Source organism: Falco naumanni, chromosome 16, assembly GCF_017639655.2.
Source record: "Falco naumanni isolate bFalNau1 chromosome 16, bFalNau1.pat, whole genome shotgun sequence".
NCBI classification, from domain to species: Eukaryota; Metazoa; Chordata; class Aves; order Falconiformes; family Falconidae; genus Falco; species Falco naumanni.
Window position 1 is genome coordinate 7,413,373 of NC_054069.1, and position 19,902 is coordinate 7,433,274.

Sequence of the window (19,902 nt, forward strand, 5' to 3'; positions counted from 1 at the left end):
CTGGGGCAGCCTAGCTGAGGTTACCTGAGCAATCTAGATGGCTGAAAGTAGCTAGGAAGAGTTTCAATCCAGCAATGCTGAATTCCTTGAAGTATTTGAAAAAATATTGGAGTTAGGGGTGTTAGAAGAGTTCTCATGGTATCACTTAATTTCTTCCCCTTCTGTTTTGCAGTTGTGCTACCTTTACACAGACTTGTACAAGCAGACCAACTCCAAAGAGACTCGGCGTGTCTTCCTTGAGTTCTACCAGTTCTTCTTGGACCGAGCTGCAGTAGGTTCCAGTCATTTCTCTCATTTTCAAGCATATCTAGCAAGCTGACTTCTACCTTTCTCCACTCACCTGAAAAGGAAAAAACTAAGGAGTTATTTCAGTTCTCCAAAATAAGAAGTTTTTTTGTTTAAATGTTACCAGTGAACATGGCAAAAATGAATGGTGTGTAGCCTCAGATGCCTGGTAACTCAATAAATCACAGGGAATGCATTGTCTGTTAGAGGAAATAATTTTGTGATTTGCAAGCAAGTTCGAGCTGTTATACATTGCCTTTTAGTTAATAATTGCTGCATATATTGATGTGGCTTTGCAATGACTGGGAAATTTTATGTCTGCTGGAAAGCCTGAACAACTTCCTTACCGTCATGAATTTGACGAGGTAGTGTAGCGGAGGCTAGTACCACATGTTCAGATGCAACACACATTGGGGATGGGAGTCTCCCCTTAATACCATCATGTGTTCAGGTTGTATGATTTTGGCTTTTGAGGGATTTATTTGTATGTTTGTACTGTGTGTTTTATCGGAGTGGCATTTGTTGTGCATGTTCTCCCGGCCTTTCTTTTCTTTTACAGAATCTAAAAGTTCCAGTTCCAGATGAAATCTCCTTAGAACTAGGTAGGGTGCCCTTGCCTCAGGTATCTATTTCTGCAGTTTCTACTCCCTGAGTCAGTCCAAGTTTCTGAAATGTGCTTGGGGTTGCTTCAAACATACAGTGTCATGTGTTACAGGGAGAGACAAACGCTTCTTATGTTTCTTGGGGAGCACGTAATACATGCATGCGTGTAAGTGGTGGGGAAGCACTGGCCACATTGTCATGTACATTTTTTAGTATGACAGTGGATGTGTCCAAAACTGCTTACACTTAATGCACTGAAGTTCATATTATCAGCAAGTGAAAGGCAAAAAGGTACTTTTGGATGGGTTAAAATATGTATGTGAATGACTTTATTCTAAGGTGGAGAGGACAGTTCTCGAATGCTCTATTTTCTCTTCTGACTTCCAGACAGAAGACGGCCGGAACTCCTTCCTGAAGAGCTTCATCGCCAGTTTATACAAACTATGCAAGATAAAGTCTGTCCAGAAGTTCAAAGGAATCTGGAAGATTTCAGGTAGCAACAGTTGTCTATGTAGTTTTCATTTAATTCATACCTGCCCTCTGTCAACATGTCCAGTACAGGGGCAGTCCAGACTTGAGGGACATAGTGATTTGGCGTCGACTGAATACGAAGATACTGCTGGGTAGACAGCCTCCACGGTCACCCTGTGACCAGTCTTTGAATGTTTTTTGACACCGTGTTGCAAATAATCAACTGCAAGATCAATTTTAGAGCTTGGAGTCTTCATTCCTTAAACCTATTTGAGGCAATTTCAGAATATTGTTTCTTAGCTGATGTTATATAAATCCTTCTTACTAATTGTGTTTATAATGAGCTTGTATCTTTCTTGTGGGTTTTTTTTTTCTTCCTTTTTTTCCTTCCGTCTCCCCTTTGGGCATGGAATAATCACATGGGCATATAGCAGAATTTGATAATTAATATGCCCTGTCATGTGGAGTCATAAGAGCTCTGTGCCAACATGAGACATTATACCACCTAAAAATGTTTCAATTCAAGTATATGCTTCAAATATGCAACCTGGCATGCTTCAGAAAGAGTAACCAGTTTTTCTTGACTCTTGCAATGGCTGCCTTTCTTGAATAAGTGCCATACAGCTCCATCCCTCCAAAGGGTATCTTAGCTATGTTTTACAGTGACCGTAAATGTTACAGAGAAATGTCATGACTTCTCCATTTTCATACAGAAACCAATAGTGAAACCTGTTCGACATTCTGAATGTCAACAGGTTGCTTTTCCTTGTAATAGGCCAGTATTCAATTTCAAGTGATGCTTCCCTCTCCCTGTTTTCCAGGCAGAAACGTAGCATGGGATTGACCCTGGCAGAAGGAGAGCTAACCAAGCTGGACGCAGAAAGACTTCGTGACCGGAATGCAGTGGAGAAGGAAAGAGCATGTGCAGAACAGATTATTGCTAAAATTGAGGAAGTCTTGTGAGTAACAGCAAGTATAATTGGGGTGTGTCTTTGTGTAAAAAAGGTTCTACCCTGAACCCAAAGACAGCAGAGCAAAGGAATTAGGAACTAGAAGCACTTTGACACCATTGTGTTTACATTGCTTCCCCTGTTTGCTGTCAACGTATGTTTGAGTGATGATAGCAGAAAGTAACCTAATAGTTAAGTCCATATATCTTTTCAAGAAGGCTGCTGTTCATATAGCAGAGGTAATGTTTCCATTGTCAGCTTTTTTTTTCAGCGCATTATTAGATCAGGGTCCTTTTTTTGGAGTTGTAGAAACCTATAGCTTCAGAACCCATTTTTAGTTTCAACGCGAGCCGAGTCCAGTTTTCCCAGCTGAACCTTCATTTTTGTTTACTGTTTTTTTTTCCCACTCGAACACAACTGCTGATGCTCTGGGTGGATGTGTCTGGGGATTAATTGGCTTTTGAGTTTTGTTTTGAAATTCTTTCTTGTTTTTAGGATGACATCTCAGCCTTTGGAAGAAGACAAGAGGTAATGGAAGCTGTGTGGGCTTTGTGAAGTAAGAACCCCGCTGCTGACTCTGTTCTGCTGAGCAGAACAAGGCAGCCCTCTGCTGGCTGCAGCCACAAACTTTTTCTAAATTCCCTGACATAATTTGAATTTAGAGCATCAGTCTCTTGCTCTCAACCCCTTCTTATGCTGGTTTGTTGCCTTTGTTTCAGATCTGAAAAAGGTTACTGTCACTGAGTGTTCGTGTTTCTCTTGGGGTGTTTTTTGTAGCTAACATTATTTTCTCTACATGCCTTGCCTTCTTCAGTTTGTATGCATGCAGATGTCTGGTAGCTTTTACTATAATCTCTACAGCAACCATACCTTTGACTGTTACTTATTTTTACCATAACTATAATGTTATTTCAAACATGTATTTAGGATATAATTTTAGAACCTTCTGTGTAATTCTCAAAATGTTATTTTCACCTCCTAGGCTGGTACATCTTTTATATACTCCATTTTTTATTTACAAGAGGACAAATTCTGTTCCTGGCTGAGTCTTTCCCATTGTCTGTGAAAGTTTCCTATAAAAAAAACAAAACCAAAAAGATGCCAAGTTCTTGTAGTTGAAAAATGGTTAATTTCTCAATAGAGCCTTTGCTTTTTTAATTTTCTTGGAAAAATGTATTTTCCCCAATACATTTCTCCTTAACCTCCAACTGTTTTTTGTTTGTGTTTTTTTTTTTTAATTATTTTTTGTATATACTTGGCAGTTCCACGATGCAGTATGTGATTCTTACTTACATGAAACACCTGGGAGTCAAAGTTAAAGAACCTCGTAACCTGGAGCAGAAGCGTGGCCGTATCGGTTTCTTGCCAAAGATCAAGGTAGTAGTGTTGTGGCCAGAGTGCATTTGTTTAAAGCTCCCAGCATGGGTGCTTTGTTAGAATTCAAAATCTAATTTTGCATGACACATTAGAAGTTGGTATGATTTTTACAGTCTTCATTGCTGCATCAAGAGGAGCTGGGATTACTGAGTTGTGTAGAAAACTTAGCAGTTGAAATTGGGTTCTACATATGTTTTCAGACACGTGGATTAGAAATGAGTTGTCTTCTTTCTTTCTTTATCTATATGCCTGAATTCTATCTGCCTGCTTTTCGCAGTTCCAACATTATTAAAACTTTGGGTGAGAAATGTTTCATATAATACAACCTTGAATCACATGAGGATCTCATTAAGGCTAATCAGGTTGTTGACCTGTATACTTTAGTTTTCATCTTGAGAAACTTGCCCCAAACCTCATGTTTCTTGATGCAGTAAAGCTGCTCTTCTTGCCACCCACACTTTCCCAGTTATATAATGAATTTTTCCACCAACACTCCATCTTTGTGGGTGTATTCAGTTGTCTCCCACAGTATGGGGGTGTATCTGGTCACAGTAGCTATTTATTTTCATCAGCATTTCAACTTCCTTTGAAATGTTAAGACCCATCAACAAGCAGTTCTCCCATGACAGTGCAAAAAGGTTAGATCAAGCATTCGCAGCCTTTCTGAAGTGGTAGGATAAGTTGTATTTCTCCCAGATTAGAGTCTGTATGCTTGTGGAGGTTTGGAGTCACACGATGTTATGCCTTAGAGAAACAGGGTGCCGTGGGTCACTGTGAATTGGTCTCTTACCCTAGGGATCTGTTCAGATGCTGTGCCTCCTTGCCGTTAACCCTGTTATTACACACCACTGATAGTCTGTCTGTAGGCTGTGTTTGCCTCTGATGCTGCAGGATGTTGACCTGTCAATAACTTGTTCAAAATAAAATCCTTTTGTACCAAGCTCCTGTAGTTTTAAAGAATTAGTCAGTATCTCAGTAAATAACTGAATTTGAAGAAATGTGATCTGTTTGCTTTGCTTTTTTTTTTTGTTGTATGTTAACTGCAGCAAAGTATCAAGAAAGAGAAAGAAGGAGAGGAAAAAGGAAAGAGAAGAGGCTTTCCTAACATTCTGGGCCCACCAAGGAGACCGAGTCGACACGATAGCAGTGCAAGTATGTCAGACAAGGAAATGTATGTTCCCTAACTATTAGTCTGAAAGTCAGATAAAGTCTCTGCTGTCTTATAAAAATCTGTGCTAAGAAGATTTAGTAAACTTTTTGTTTTTAAAAAATGTTTTTGAAGATACATAAACCTTGTTTTGTCCTGAAATGCTTCCTCTCTCCGTTGCTGAAAACCGGTAAATGCTCTTTCAGCAATGTAACAGCTCTGTGTTTGTGTAGTTGGCAGAGCCATGGAAATGCAGAAGCCCCGCCATCCCAAGCACTTGCCTACAGCGTCTTCTATTAGCCCAGAGCCATCAGACTCTAGCAAGATGCGCCAGAGTGGGTCCTCCAGTGACGGAGCAGATGCACCATACCCACCTGTCAACCCAATGTCTCCTTTGGCAATGGGTCCTTTTTCCTCTCCAGAGGGGAGCAAGGACAGTGACACAGGTAGGATAATACAAGCAAGGAGGAATGATTAAAGACGGTGAATGGGATGGGCAAAGCTCTGATGCAACAAACTTAACAAATTGGGAAATGTTTTTATGTCATTAGACATGGTCTTCCTTGCCTTAGTCATCTTTTCTGACTTATTCTTTGGTTCAAATTAGGAAATCTTATCATGGCCAGAAATTGTTGTTAGGCAGGTTCTATCAGTGTGGCATCGGAACAGGAAAAAAGCCAGTCTCAGGTGCCTGCTTTTGTAAGCACAAGTCAGTGTCATCTAGAAAGATTTGTCACCGAGATTTTTCTTGCCAAACTAGGAATTCAGTTCCTCTAGTTCTAAGCTGAAATGAGGTGGTGCATCAAGAAGCTATGAAGAGACCGTGAAGTTCTTTGATGTACTCTAATTTGGTACAGTTCTTGGTATTTCATACTTGTTCTGTGTTTAGGTTTGAAGCAGACTGGAGAAGCTCCACCTGCTAATGACTGTATGGATGGCACACCCCGCACACCTAATAACACCTTCGAATTCCCATCTCCTTTGGAAAACTTGCAGGAGGAGGAGGGAGAATCAGAGAGGTAACTAGGGAGCCCTGGTTGCTTGAGCCTTGGAAGAGCCTCCATGGGACAGTGGCTGTGGGAGCTTAGTCCGTAAAAAGTGACATCATTTGTGTTAAATATTATTGGTAGAAGTAGGAAATGTTCTGTGCCTGCTGCTGCGGTAGTACCAGAAAACTGTAGATCAGGAGGGTGAGGCTGACAGATGGACAAATGTTCTAGCATGGAGGTGAGGCCTTTGGTCTGGAGTTGTGTGATGTCTGAGTGGGGTGAAATTCTTGCATAAGCTTCCCTAATAATTTATTTCATTCCTTGCAGAATGGTTGACATGGGAACACCAAAGCCTTTTCGCAAGTGAGTATGCTTGTAAATGTTCGAATGTCACTGAATTTGTTTAGATTTTAACAAGTTATGAAGTAGAATGTGGTGATGTTCATAGTTCTGAGCTGGTACAATTGTCTGCATGATCTTTCCTTTTCTTAAATAAATACATGAAATGAGACACGGGCATCTGTATATGGGACAAGTGGAGTAAATCATATGCAGATAAGCCCTTTGATCTGTGAGTGAAGTATGGTGATTGTTGTACCTACTGATTCAAATTGATGGGTTAGGGAGTTGAGATTTCCACACGTTTTCCTCTTTATTTTTTTTTTTTTTTAATATAAAATCTGTGTATTGCTGTTAGGTCTGTATCTGCAGATAGATGGAGGAAATAAATTGTAACCTGCCCTCTCACTGCTTGGTATTTGACTTCAAGCAAATTATTTTATCTGTATCATTAAAAGGAGGATTATGGAAATACTGTAAGAACAGATATTCACTCTTAGTTGTTCTGTAAAGGGCAAAATTAGAAAATGTGCCTATAGGTTCAGACATCTAACAGCCTTCAGTTGTTAGGGAGAGCATATTCATAATGCTTTACAACTGATACATGTACTTAGAAGTAAAAAAAAAAAAAAATAATCTTTCTTCCTTACATCCATGCCTAAAATGGGAAGTATCTGACCTGTTTTTTTTATGTTAGGATGGACAGTGTTGGTTTCGCAGATGTACAAAGTGAGGATGAGCTGTATGATTTTGACATGGACATGGACCCTCCCAACTGGCAGCAACTTGTGAGCCGAGAAGTGTTGATGGGGCTGAAACCCTACGAAATCAAGCGCCAAGAAGTGATTAATGGTGAGATGGGTATTTTTTCCTAGCTCACCAAGCACAAAGTTGAAACCTATCCTGTGAAGCTCTGAAGTTCTTAAAATTCCATACTCTCTCTGTCTTCATTAATCTGCTTGAAGTAGTGGCCATCTAAGTCTTATGGTTTGCAGAGCTCGTGTGTTGTGAAAGTTGTACTTGTTACTGAAAAGTATCCTGCGGTGAAACTAATCCAGTCCTTGGAGAAGAAATAAGCAATATTAAGTGGTTTGACACTGAAAGGCCAGTTTGCAATATCATGTGCCATAAAAGAAGGCAAGAGGCACTGTCTAGGCTGTTGGAAAGCACATGATGCAAATGGAAAGCTACTACCAAACTTCATCTTCAAAGCTTCATATCAATTTCAGATTTTGCAATCCTGCAGAACTCTATGTGGCTATAAGAGATGCTGAGAGCTCTCTGAGTCATGAATCAATTAGTGTTTCTGTTCTTTCAAACATGGAAGTATAGCAGAGCGTGGCTCCATTCTGGAGCAAGCTGGAATAGGGCCAGCAAGGGAGGTGTCGGTAAGGGAGACTTTTTGTAAGTTCATACTTCTGCTTCTGTTTGCTTGACATCTGAATCTACGTTGCCACACCTCTTTAAGAAGGTGGTTACAATCCTGTTTCCCCCTCTTTCTTCAGAATTGTTTTACACTGAGAGAGCTCACGTCCGCACGCTGAAGGTTCTGCATAACGTCTTCTACCAGCGTGTCACCCGTGAAGGGATCTTGAACTCCAGTGACAAACGGAAAATCTTTTCAAATCTGGAGGATATCCTTGGGCTTCATGGTAAGAGCAGCTGAGGTGCCTTTCAACTTTGTAGTTGCAGCTGGAATTCTGGGGGTCTGTATGTGTATATATATATATATTTTCCTGAAAAATTTAAGCAAGTGACCCAGAAACAACAGGCAACTTTGTAAAATGCTTCAGATGAACAAGGATACTTCAGCTGTTCTTCCTTTTTGCACAGTTTTTCCATTTCTGATTTACAAAGATAATTTCTTAAGGAATGCATGTGTTCAGTGTTTCAGGTACTTGCTTTTTCTTATCTGTGTACACAGACTCTCTTCCGCTGATTCATGCTTTGATAAAAGGAGCAATGCTTTGATGAATGGTTTTAATGGGTCAGTGTTCAAAATGTTACAACTGTTTAAGAGAATATGAAAACAAATTTGGGAGGATTGATGGCTTGCAGGTGGTTTTGAAGGGCAGCCCTTCCTAATTGTTTAGAGAAAGAACTGTTCATAATTAGAATTTCAGTTCTGCCGCTGAATAACCACTTGTATAATTTTATGCAGGTGGCTTAAATTGCATTCTACATTATTCCTATGTTTTTAAAAGGGCAGTGATACTGAGCCTCAGGAAAGGTAAGGCTGGAAAGGTTCTTAGTGGACATTGGAAGAGAGGTGAGACAGAAGTGCAAAGGAGTTATATAATGTTTTCTTAGATATTCTGCTAAATGTATTAGGTTGCAGGATGTATTTAACTGAAATTACTGCAAATCTAGTCTTTTCCTAGGTAGTTTCTATTTTAAAATCAATGATGAAAAAACTAAGCAAACAATTTGAGCAGTATTAATAAAATTTACTTTTTTTTTTTAAGTTGTATTGAACGATCAGATGAAAGCTGTCCGAAAACGGAACGAGACTTCTGTTATTGGCCAAATTGGGGAAGACTTGCTTTCCTGGGTAAAATCCTTTTTTGCTTCCTTGTGCTTGAAAATAACATTTCATAGAACGACAGAGCCAGAGGTTAGTGAAGGTAATTCCCAGCTAATAGGAACTGAAGGTCTGAAGAGTTGTCATTTCTGTGGAGCCAACACAGAGCTACAGAATGAAGGTTGAAGGAAAGCAGGAAGAATTCATAGGATTTTTCATTTGGCTAGAGATAAGAGTAATTTAAAGAAGAAAAAATAATTTCCTTATGATGTGTGGGTAGAGCAGAAAGGTAGTTTTGCAGACATAAAGCTAAGAACTAGATTTTGAAAAAGGTGATAGCACAGTTTATTTCAGTAACACTGAAATATAAGTCTTGTGTTGCCTGTGGTGCAGTTAAAAATAGATTAAAATACTGGTTTCCAATCCTAGAATTTACGTAGCTGGACCTTTTCAAATTTATAACACTGTCGCAGGCTTCCTTTCTGAGATCCAAATGACAGGAGCAGGAGTGACACAGATTCTTTGAAAAAGGAGATTCCCAAGAGAGAACTTACCAGTTTGGTTTCAAGACTACTTAATTTAGGATTGAAGATTGATCTGCCTAATTCTTTTCAGCTCTGCATAGGTCTCTTCTGGTGTTTTTTTAGTATCCCACTGTTTGTCTAGTATTCCAGAAAAAAAAAGGAGGAAAACAAAAATCAGGTGTGGCTGGTAAAGAAACACCTCCAACCCTTTCAGTTTTCCTGTGTATTACGAAAAAGTGAGAAAATACTTGCTAGAGCAAGATAGACTTCAAGCTAATTGTTATATGCCCTTGCGTAGTATTTTGGCTAAGTGACTGAAACAAAAACCCACGGGATCTCATTCTCTGGAGTGAGTATTTCAGGAGTTACTACGCTGCATCTCAGACTGGGTAGCAGGAATGGGAAGAGTTGCAGTAAGAGGTTAACCATCTGTCATTTCAAGTACATTTCTCAGCTCTGCTCATGGCTATCATTTCCCCTAACTCTGTTTCTGTAATACTTTTGTTTAGGAAATAAGATGTCATGTTAATATTCTGGTTTTAAGCATGGGTGTCCCTGAGAAAGAAGATGACTCTTGGCTTTGCTGACCAGCAGTCTGGTAGATAATGCCTTATCGTGCATCTGAGTGCAGTTTTTTCTGCTTTCCTTGTGGCTGCTAGTGGAGACATGGCACCGTATTCTCCCTCTGAATCAGTAGTGCATCTGTGGAAAAGACTGGATGTGCTAGGGCTGGAGACAGGAGAGCTGCAGAGTTTGAGATGCAAAGGGTTCCTCAGTAGATCGGGAAGACAAGACCTTAAGAACAGGGTGGAAATTACTTCTCATATACTGCCAGTAATTCCCTTCTTCCCTGGCAAGACCAGTTCTGCTATGTGGCTATATGTTGAAAGTGGCACATGCTGAACTTGAGTCGGTCTAAATGTGGCTTTCTTGTCTTTCTGGCACAGTTTAGTGGACCAGCAGAGGAGAAGCTGAAACATGCAACTGCCACTTTCTGCAGTAACCAGCCCTTTGCTCTAGAGGTCATCAAGTCACGCCAAAAGAAGGACTCTCGCTTCCAGACATTTGTGCAGGTGAATTTTATGCAAAGGTTTGAGTTGCCTGAGGATGTGGCTTGTGGCCAGCACAGCATAATGAATGCTTGTAGATAAAGTTACTATAATTAATGACATCATGTCTAACATTGTCTTCAGATTGGGATCAGTTCCAATACTGTATTTATCTTTACTAATCATTTCTGGAGGGAGGAGCCTTTAGTTCTGGGGAACACAGAATGTCCTGATAGAATGCAGGAAAGCACGCGCTGTCCCAGGCAGGAGGTGACACTTCACTTGAGGTGGCTGTTTCCCAAGGATGAGTACTTCTGTGGGGAAAACTGCTTATAGTAGTGCAATTTTGATGCATTCCACGGGCAGAAGACAGATGATATATACCTATCCTGCCTGCCAGGAAAGGGGCTTGAATACATTTGGCAGTTGGAGGAGAGAACATTATCTTCATTACCACAGACTGAGAAGAATTCTAGTAATACAAGGGTTGAGGTTATATTGAAAAATGTACTGTAGGTTTGCTATAGTGTGAAAGTCTAAACTGATGTCTTCCCTGCATGGCAGTGGCTGAGATTGATTGGAGATGGTACCAGGCCTGTGTGAAGTAATGAGGGAAGGAAGCTGCTGCTTTTGTGATGAGCCTTTCCTATACGTAATTGCAAAGGGAGAGGGGATGTGTTGTCTGAATGATAGATCCTGGCATTTCTTGTCTTGTATTTAATTACTGGAAAGTGAAGTAATAGGCGTTTATGTGATGTATAGATGTTACACATTCAGGTAATTATAATCTTAATAAAAATGACAAATGTAGATATTGTGCTGTTTAAATTTAGGATGCTGAGAGTAATCCACTGTGTCGCCGGTTGCAGCTGAAGGATATCATTCCCACAGAGATGCAGAGGTTGACAAAGTACCCCCTTCTGCTGGATAACATTGCTAAGTACACAGGTAAAGCCTTTCCACCAAGGTTTGTGCATGCATCTCAGCAGGTTGTCTAGACAAATGCGATTTCAAGGCGTATGTTGAAGAACAGTTCAATTGTATGGATCACTGTCACTTTTCACTGTGACCTCGCTGCTGCCTCCCACACAGGGGAGGGCAGGTTAAAAAAAATAATAAAATCCAGTCGTTGTTTCTACGTTAAATTCATTTTCCTTCTTTGTACAAAAAATAGAAAAAAAGAGAAATCCAATGTGAAATAAGCGAATAACAGTCTGCATTGGGTTGTAGTGTGTGTAGAGTGCAGTATAATAAATTAAACGTAGTTTTAAAAAGCTCAGGGGGGAGCGCTGAAGTTTTGAAGATAAACCAAACCACTCTGCTTATGAAAGTTACTGGCAAAACAACTCGATTTGCTATTAGTTTTTGAAGAAGGAAACCAGGAATTCCTGACTGTCTCCTCTCCACCCTCCAGTTCCTAGCCAGTTTCTTAGTTTTATGCTGATGGTTACTGTTATTTACGGCTTGTAACGATTATGACAGCCAAACAGAAGTGAAGAGAATGTTTTCTGTGCACCCTTTCTATTTCTGTTTGTATACGAGTATGTGATAATGTCAATAGCTGAACTTACATTCAGAAGGCATAGAAGCGGAATAGAAAGAGCAGGTATCATGTAACTCTTCCTTGTTACGTGCTCTTAGCAACCACATCTTTAGGAACTTACTGAAAGGCAAGTTGCATTTGTGCTATTGTTTTGAATAGTCATTAGCATACCTTGTTCTTTCTGTGATTTTCTAGATATATTTAACTCACTTCTGTAATCTTGAAGAAGGAAATAACTAGAAAGCATGCAATCACTAAAGATGATACTCTGTTTCAATAAAGTGGTTTTCAATAATAAATATACTCTGATAAACCTTTTTTTCTTGAATTCAGGGCATTAAGATAGCTAAATCAAACTATTAAGAGAAAACGCATTTACATGAATTCCAATTTCCATGTTAAATATATTTGAGAGAGGAAAAAAAAGTAAGATCTTCACTAACAGAAATCCCTAATTGTCCATTACGAACATAAAAATGTGAACAATGAAGAATCTAATAAAAACCTATCAAGTTATTCCGTTGCTTAAACAAGCTTGGATAGACATAGGGCATACTTCTAGGCAAGGAAGAAGAAAAGGAAGATTATAGAATCTAAGCAAAGAACATGTAGTGTTAAAGCTTATGGCAAATCACCATGTTTCTTCAAGAGACCACAAATCAGGTAATACAGAACAAATTGATTTTATTTTTTTTAATGTCAAGGTTTTCTTGTTACTGAGTAAGGGTGTTCGGTTTTAGTTTTTTGGGTGGTGGTTTGGGTTTTTTTTTGCTTTGGTTTGTTTTTAAAATCAATCCTCAGTTACTCGTTCAAAATTGCCAGTATCTTTGAAAATGGTCAGAATGCAGTCTGACCTACACCCGGAAAGTCTGATACAAAACAAGCTTCATAAAAAAAAATATTTGGATGTTCTTGACATGATGTAAATGAAGAACAACTTGGAAAGAAATATTTCCCTACACAATAGACACCAATAGAATCTTAATGAAGCCTTCTTTCCTCGTCTGTTGCGTCTCTAAAGCACTACAGAACGTTTTTATGTTCTTGCAGAGGGTGGAGTTTAGCTAGGATGTGTTACACTGGCAGATATTTCCAGCATAACAGGCGAAAATATGATTAATAATACCACAAGATGCCTTTTCAGGTTTACTAGCAGTACCTGCTGTAGTGTAATTTCATTACTCATAAAAAAATATACTGCATTTACAAGTTCACTCTAATCATAATTAGGAAGCATGTGATACTCCATTATCCTTGATGTACTTGTTTATTTGCCTGTTTACTAGATTCTTAATGTGGCTTGCGGTAGTGAGAATTGATGGGGTTCACCTGTGTGTGTCTCTGTGTATGATCAAGTGACATTGGCTAGAAAGATAACTCGTTTGCTCTTGCTGTAATGGAAGACTGTTTTTTATAATCAGGCTGCATGAATGTAGCCAGAGATACTTCTTTCCTAAGCTGTTAAAATAAATACAGGTTATCTGGGTGCAGAAAGTTATTATGTAACGCATTTTTAAATATATTTTGCATTATTTTTCTTTATCTGTTTCTCTCTCTTCCAAATTATATAAATAAGAGGATTGGTAGAAATACAGAAGAAAGTAGTCAGTTGCCAAATCCTGGGACTTTGGCTAGCTGGCTGTGTGCGATTTTAAATATGTACCCCAAAACTGTCTTTGTAGCACAGTGGAGTCTTAGTAAATTTTTTAGATTTCTCAGAATACTTCTCAGATTGATGCTTGTGGAGTAAATAGTTGTCACAAGCCCCTCACAAAAGGAACAGTAAGAAGTGCTGTGTTGTGCATGTTGATCATCAGAAGCTGGTGTCCTGTGCAGGGCAGAATGAATTATCTCCTGTCACAGATGTATGGTTGTCATTTCACCTTTGAAATGCAGCACTTTTGTTGATAGGCTCTTCTGTTTTTAAGTTCTCTTTCTCAAATTCGAGGACAGCAAACTGCACTAGATCTCTGACTTTTTCACTCTTTATTGGAAAACATTATTAAATTTCCCTTTTTTTCTTGCAGAGCTTCCTGAAGAGAAAGAAAAAGTGAAGAAAGCAGCGGATCACTGTCGTCAGATCCTTAACCATGTGAACCAGGCTGTCAAAGAGTCTGAGAATAAGCAGGTAGGAGGTGAATGGAGTTAGCGTCAAAAGTTGAGGAGAAGGGGGTTGGAGGGCAGCAAGCTGTTTTAAGACACCTAGGGTCTATGTACTAGTGTTTTGATGTTGTGCTTAAAGATGATTTGTGGCATGAAATATTCCTGTGAGAGGAGGAATCCCGAGCGTTTGGGAACGTGTGAAAGTATTTGTGACTGCCTACGCTCTGACACTAGTGACTGCCGCTAATCAAAGTGACTCCCTTCATTGCATTTTCTGCAGCATTTGGAAGATTATCAGCGTCGTCTCGACCTATCCTACCTGAAGCAGTCTGAGGATCCCATGATGGATGAGTTCAGGGTGAGTAACAACAATAAAGCAATCTCTGTGTAAATCACGATAGCAGCCCTGGTGTTCAGCTTATGGTTCTACTAAAGTCTTCTGATGTACCATCAAATGGTCTTTGGAGATGAATACCTCTGTACAAAAATTAAAACAATTGGTCTCAGAAATCTGAGTTTTTCTACCTTTCTGAAGATCTCTGTGGATGTAACAACTTGATTCTGCACATAGTAGTGTTGATGAAGCTTGTAACCTCTGTGAAACAAGTATTAATGGTCTGCAAGCTAACACACTGTATCGCATAAAAGATATCCTGGTGGACAATAAGTCTTATTATGGATATATATCTCATGTGATCGCATGGCTTAGTTGTGCTTTTGGAACTGGAGAGGCCTGAGAGTCACGAGGTGTAGCAATGCAGTTGGCTTTGAAAGAAGAACTTGTACACAGATAGGAGACCCACAGGTATAGCCAAATAAAGTCTTAAGTCCAGGGCTAAAAGCACTGTGTTTCATCACCCCTGTAAATTCTTGCAGTTATGATAGTGAAGCTAGTTACTTGTCAGCTGCTGTTAAATGGAATGGGCAACACCATATCCTTGGAGCAGGACTAACTTTATGAAATTTTCACATTTCAAGTGAATGATACGTGCCAATAGGCACTTGCAACTTGAAACATGTTTTTTCTTTCTCATATGTTCCAAATACGTGGCTGCTACACAAGGACCCTTCCCCCTTTGCTCCTGCATCTTTTCCTTGTGATTTGGTATTTATCCCCAGTTCTTAATTTTTACCACTGTCTATGCCTGTGTCTTGTATAGATTCTCTGTTATTTATCACTCTCCTATCTTCCCCAAAGTCAGCATGTATCTAAAAAATTCTTATGTGAAGACTTTTCCGTAAAACTGTGTCATGTATCCTTCCACAAATAAACTTGCAAGCATTTAGTTAGGAAATGAAGAACTTACTGGCAGTTATGAAATCTTACTGTCATTGATTGTAGTCTCTGAGACTTGGAAGGAATGACTTGTGAAAATTGTCACTTCTACTTGCCTGCAGATCTAAATGTCACAAGCACTGAAATGACTGAAGAATCCATTGACATTATAAAGTCCATCAGATCATTGGAATGATTTGTATATCATTTGTAGGCACACTTGACTTGCAAATTGAGTGCTGAAGCATTAACTAGTTTTAATACTAGAACTGGTGATTTCATATGGGATATTGGAAAAACTCCTCCTAGATATCAGGTGACATCGTACTGCCTTGGTAGCATGACTTAGTACGAAAATTCTCTACCCTGTGACCCCTGGCATCTGCAAAAGAGCAGTGGGAGAGGAAGAGTGATAACAATTACCCTTCACAAAATTCTGGTTTACAAGCATTACCCTACTTCTGCTCCACACTTCTCTTTCCAGACTGGGTTTAGCTGCTCATCTCCAAACTGGAGTGCCTATCCTAGCCTTCCCTCTGACATTCCCTTGCTTTACCATTACTTGTTTCCACCTAAATTTCATAGTGCAACTTTTTTTTGCTTTACCCTGGTGACAGAACTTGGATCTAACGAAGAGAAAAATGCTTCATGAAGGACCTCTAACTTGGAAGGTTAATCGTGACAAAACTATTGGTGAGTCCTGTTCCATGTACCGACTTAACAAGCACACACAAACCCAGCTGAGGAGAGAAAGAGAAAGCATTTCTGCAGTTTGCAATTATGATTCTTACTGCCACCTATAATAATGCCTCTGTGTTTCTCAGAGCTGATTAAATTATTCTTGTCAATTCTGAAATGTGCTGGAGTATCATTAAGGCCATGCCGGGACACAGCAGTCAGTCATGAGATGATCCAATTCCATCTGTAGCATTCTGCTGTAGTTTTGATGAAGAAGATTTGCAAGCTTTGCCTAGAATGGCATAGCACTGATTACAGCCTCTGCATGAGTAATCAAAAATGCAGCCTTTTTATTTCTGCAGGGGAGTGATACAAAACTATGAATCTTTTAACTCATTCTGGGTTCTTTTGCACTCGATGCAGATCTCTACACTCTGCTTCTGGAGGACATTCTGGTGCTGTTGCAGAAACAAGATGATAAACTGGTACTGAAGTGCCACAGTAAAATCTTGGCATCGACAGCTGACAGTAAACACACCTTCAGTCCTATCATCAAATTGAACACTGTTCTGGTTCGTCAGGTGGCAACAGGTCAGTGTAACCAATTGAGAAAGCAAAAGAGGAAGCCAAAAATGAACATTAGATCAGTTGAGGGTAGATGTTTTTGTCTAGAGTTCCAGAGTAGAACATGGAAAAATGTGTAGGCTTAATTCTTGGTTGTCCAACATCTTGCTTTGTATGTATGAGCTTTTTAACTTCTTTGCAACAGTAATAGGCATGGTTTGAGTTTTAAATAGACTTCTAAATTTAAGTACTCTGATTGTATCAGATGAAAGGTAGTCTAGAAGTTATTAGGAGGGAAAAAAGGAGAAATAAATCTGTTTCCAAATGGTTTGGGTGGTAATGGCTCTTTTTTTTGGGGGGGGACTAATAGACAAATTTCCTATATAGAGGAAGACTTATGTTTGTATATCATAGCGTTGGAGGGTTATCTCATGAAGTCTTCTTTCATTGCTTCTCATTGGGGTTATGCCCAGTTTTAGGAATTTTCAGAAAGCTATGTGGGACAAGGCAACTAGTTAAATTCTTCCCCTCCCTGTGTTGCTTCAGATAACAAAGCTTTCTTCGTCATCTCCATGTCAGAAAATGGCGCTCATATTTATGAACTGGTGGCACAGACTGTTTCAGAAAAGAATGTGTAAGTAATCGGTTCGGCTCCATCTGCTGCTTGATTTGTTGTACTTGAGAGATGTTGTACACCTGCGTGCCTGCGGTAACTGTGCAGGTGTCTCTGAATTACCTGAGTTCCTCTCTAAGCTTAGCTGAAAACAGTGATGTTGACCTATGTAGGAAGTATCCAAGGATAGTCCCTCCCAACTTACAAAAAGCAGGGGAAGGGTGTATACACAGGTGTTAGTGAGTGTGTGTGTATATATATATACTTCTAAACACGCCTATGTATTAAAAAACCCCACCCCATACATACACTCAGTGCTTCTGTTATTTTTGCTTTGCTGTCTGGCTCACTCCAGACCATTTTCTGACCTCAAAAATGGCTTTTGATTACCCTTGCAGTTCTGGTCTTTTATGACTGCATCTTCGTGCAGAACCAGTTAGCTTTGCAGACTCTGGTACTAGCGTCATAAGCACCCCGGTGCATGAATTTGATTCCCTAGCTAAATGCTTTTTTTCCTCTTTGGTAGAGGAAATGCTTTTCTTCTGAAGCGTAAGCAGGGCATAGACTTTATTTGTATGATGCATAGCAACTGTTCTAGCGCATCATATATGAAATTCTTCAGTAATATCTGCAATGTTACTTAATGCTTTTGTGTATGTATATGTAAAATAACTGCCTTGCCTGAGAACTCCTGTTAAGGTCTTGTCATTCATTTCCTTCTGCTGAAGAGTATCCTGGTGAGCTGAGCATTATGCTCTGGTGCTTCATTTGTAGCTGCAAGGTATTGCTGAGGAATTGAATGTAACAGAATTAAAGATGTTTCTGTTGGTAGGAAAAGCAGTAATAATATTAACAGGATTTAAAAGGTGCTAAATAGAGAAGTGTTCTTTATGCTGCATGTCTTGCATGTTTTTATTTGATGTTTCTTCTGCAGATGGCAGGACCTTATTGCTCAGATGGCAGGGACTGTAAAAATGGGGAGTACCAGAAGAGTGATTCCATTACCACAGTCAGGACCTGGCGAGTAAGTAAAAGCAGCTGGAAGAAGAAGGGCTCGTTTTTCTTTTTCCAGTACTCCTTCTTCTGCTCAAAGTTTGCCATTCAAAGCACGGATTCTCATGCAGCAGTTCAGATATGTGACTAAAAGAATGTGTTTGTTCTTTCCTCCCTGCAGAGAAGAGCGTGAAGAAGAGGAGCAGCAGAAGCTTAAAGAGCAGCATGACATTCCTGCCAGTAGTCTACAAAGTCCAGGTAAAACAGTGGTCCAGGTAAATGGTGTCAGTAGTTTTGCTGCATGGAGTGCAAATGTGCCAAGCCTTACTCCTTGTGGCTTGGGGATCTTTTGGTAGCTTTGACGCTTTTCTGGAAAGAAATGATTTCTTTACAGGTCACATAGAGAAGTGATACTGAACCTCTTGACGTACCTCTCACTATTTCCATCTGTTTTATTAATTGCTGGGAAATATTTTTTTTTCCCCTGGGAAGAATTCACCTTTTACCAATCCCATGCTCAAGAACTGTATTTTTCAGTGTTTTCTGAGATACCTGTGTGAAGCAGAATTTTCTGCAGTTTAACATCATATTTGACATAGTTGTTTAACCTGAATGTGTGTTTTCTGTTTACTAGATAAAGATTTGGGCCTCGAATCTCCCTTAATACTGAATGCTCAGTCGTCTTCGCCCATCATGTCTGAAAAGTCCAAGGTAGAAAGTCTTCTTGTGTCAGAAAGACAGTTTGATAAAGTGCAGCAGGCAGACCTGACACTTAAAGATTCTTCTGCATGCTATGAACACACAGCCACCAGTTTACCTTCGGTATCAGAAGGGCAGTGGGCACTGGATGCATTAAGGAACTGTAAGTATCTGTGGGCAGTGTCTGGGATGCGATTTGGAAATTGTTAGGTCATCCATCTAAATCAATGAGCTAATATAAAATCTAAAGCCCATTTCTATAAAATATCAATTCTCTCTGCGCTGTACATCACAGTATAGCAAAACAAAATGGATCTGGCAGCAAGGAATTCTAAGTTCTGAATTCGTATACTGGCCCCTTTCTGTGGCTTGAGGCCTCTCGTTGTTTTTCTGTGGTTTTCCCATGTATAAAATGATGGTGGTAATGAATTGTTACTTACTGTCCATGAAGTTCTTTGATGACGGCAGATTGCAGAACTTTGTGCCGTGCTGTACAGTGCCATGGCTAGTTGGCAGGTTTTTTAAAAGACAATGCAGTTAGCCTGTGGACTTATTTTCATAGCACTGGAGCAGAACAGGAGAGGTTGCATGAGTTGCAGAATATGATTCTGCATATTTTTTTGTAAAATCCTACAAATGAGATTAGATATATGTGAGCTTGGCAAAGTCTAGGTTCAGATTTTCTGAGGAATTGGGAGGTGGTTGGATATAATTAGATCAACACTTGTTCGTGTTGAAAAGAAATTTTCCTGATGGACAGATTATTCTGTAGAATTGTTTATAGAAGATTTTTAATCACTTTCTCCATCCTCCAGTATACCTCCTTTCACAGGAAGAATGCAGGGCTGTGCAACCTACTTGATCAGAGCTAGCAGTGCAATTCCTAAATATAACTTCCTAAAATTTGAATGAATTCATTAATCCATGTATCTCTTCTTGGCAACTCTGAAAGGGACACGAAGTCCCTCAGTTGTACTTGGAGGCAGTAGCCAGTATTGCTTCTCTGTGGGTCATTTGCTTTTACCCAAATGCAGAGCATTCATATCCTTGGCCCAAATTCCCTCTTCCATCTCCCTCTACAAGTAATGACAGTTCTCTGCAATCTAGTAGGTTATCTTGGATCTTTAGATCCATTTATGCTTCTCCTTACAGGGTTCAAAGTCCTTTTCTAATTCTGA

At 39.6% G+C, this 19,902-nt stretch overlaps 1 protein-coding gene across 2 annotated transcripts in view; it reads left to right on the forward strand.

The window, feature by feature from the left end:
• The window catches only part of ARHGEF12 (Rho guanine nucleotide exchange factor 12), an 80,246-nt gene that overhangs the window by 51,193 nt on the left and 9,151 nt on the right, over positions 1–19,902 (forward strand). For both annotated transcript variants that reach the window (XM_040616164.1, XM_040616165.1), the window contains 23 exons: positions 173–271; positions 845–887; positions 1,276–1,381; positions 2,181–2,318; positions 2,805–2,837; positions 3,572–3,686; positions 4,733–4,838; positions 5,067–5,279; positions 5,723–5,852; positions 6,150–6,185; positions 6,859–7,013; positions 7,667–7,813; positions 8,627–8,712; positions 10,154–10,279; positions 11,089–11,203; positions 13,826–13,926; positions 14,182–14,259; positions 15,795–15,870; positions 16,279–16,446; positions 16,966–17,053; positions 17,967–18,056; positions 18,207–18,283; positions 18,660–18,887. In XM_040616164.1, the coding sequence (XP_040472098.1) occupies positions 173–271; positions 845–887; positions 1,276–1,381; positions 2,181–2,318; positions 2,805–2,837; positions 3,572–3,686; positions 4,733–4,838; positions 5,067–5,279; positions 5,723–5,852; positions 6,150–6,185; positions 6,859–7,013; positions 7,667–7,813; positions 8,627–8,712; positions 10,154–10,279; positions 11,089–11,203; positions 13,826–13,926; positions 14,182–14,259; positions 15,795–15,870; positions 16,279–16,446; positions 16,966–17,053; positions 17,967–18,056; positions 18,207–18,283; positions 18,660–18,887 (2,554 nt within the window). The remainder of the gene's footprint in view (positions 1–172; positions 272–844; positions 888–1,275; positions 1,382–2,180; positions 2,319–2,804; positions 2,838–3,571; positions 3,687–4,732; positions 4,839–5,066; positions 5,280–5,722; positions 5,853–6,149; positions 6,186–6,858; positions 7,014–7,666; positions 7,814–8,626; positions 8,713–10,153; positions 10,280–11,088; positions 11,204–13,825; positions 13,927–14,181; positions 14,260–15,794; positions 15,871–16,278; positions 16,447–16,965; positions 17,054–17,966; positions 18,057–18,206; positions 18,284–18,659; positions 18,888–19,902) is intronic.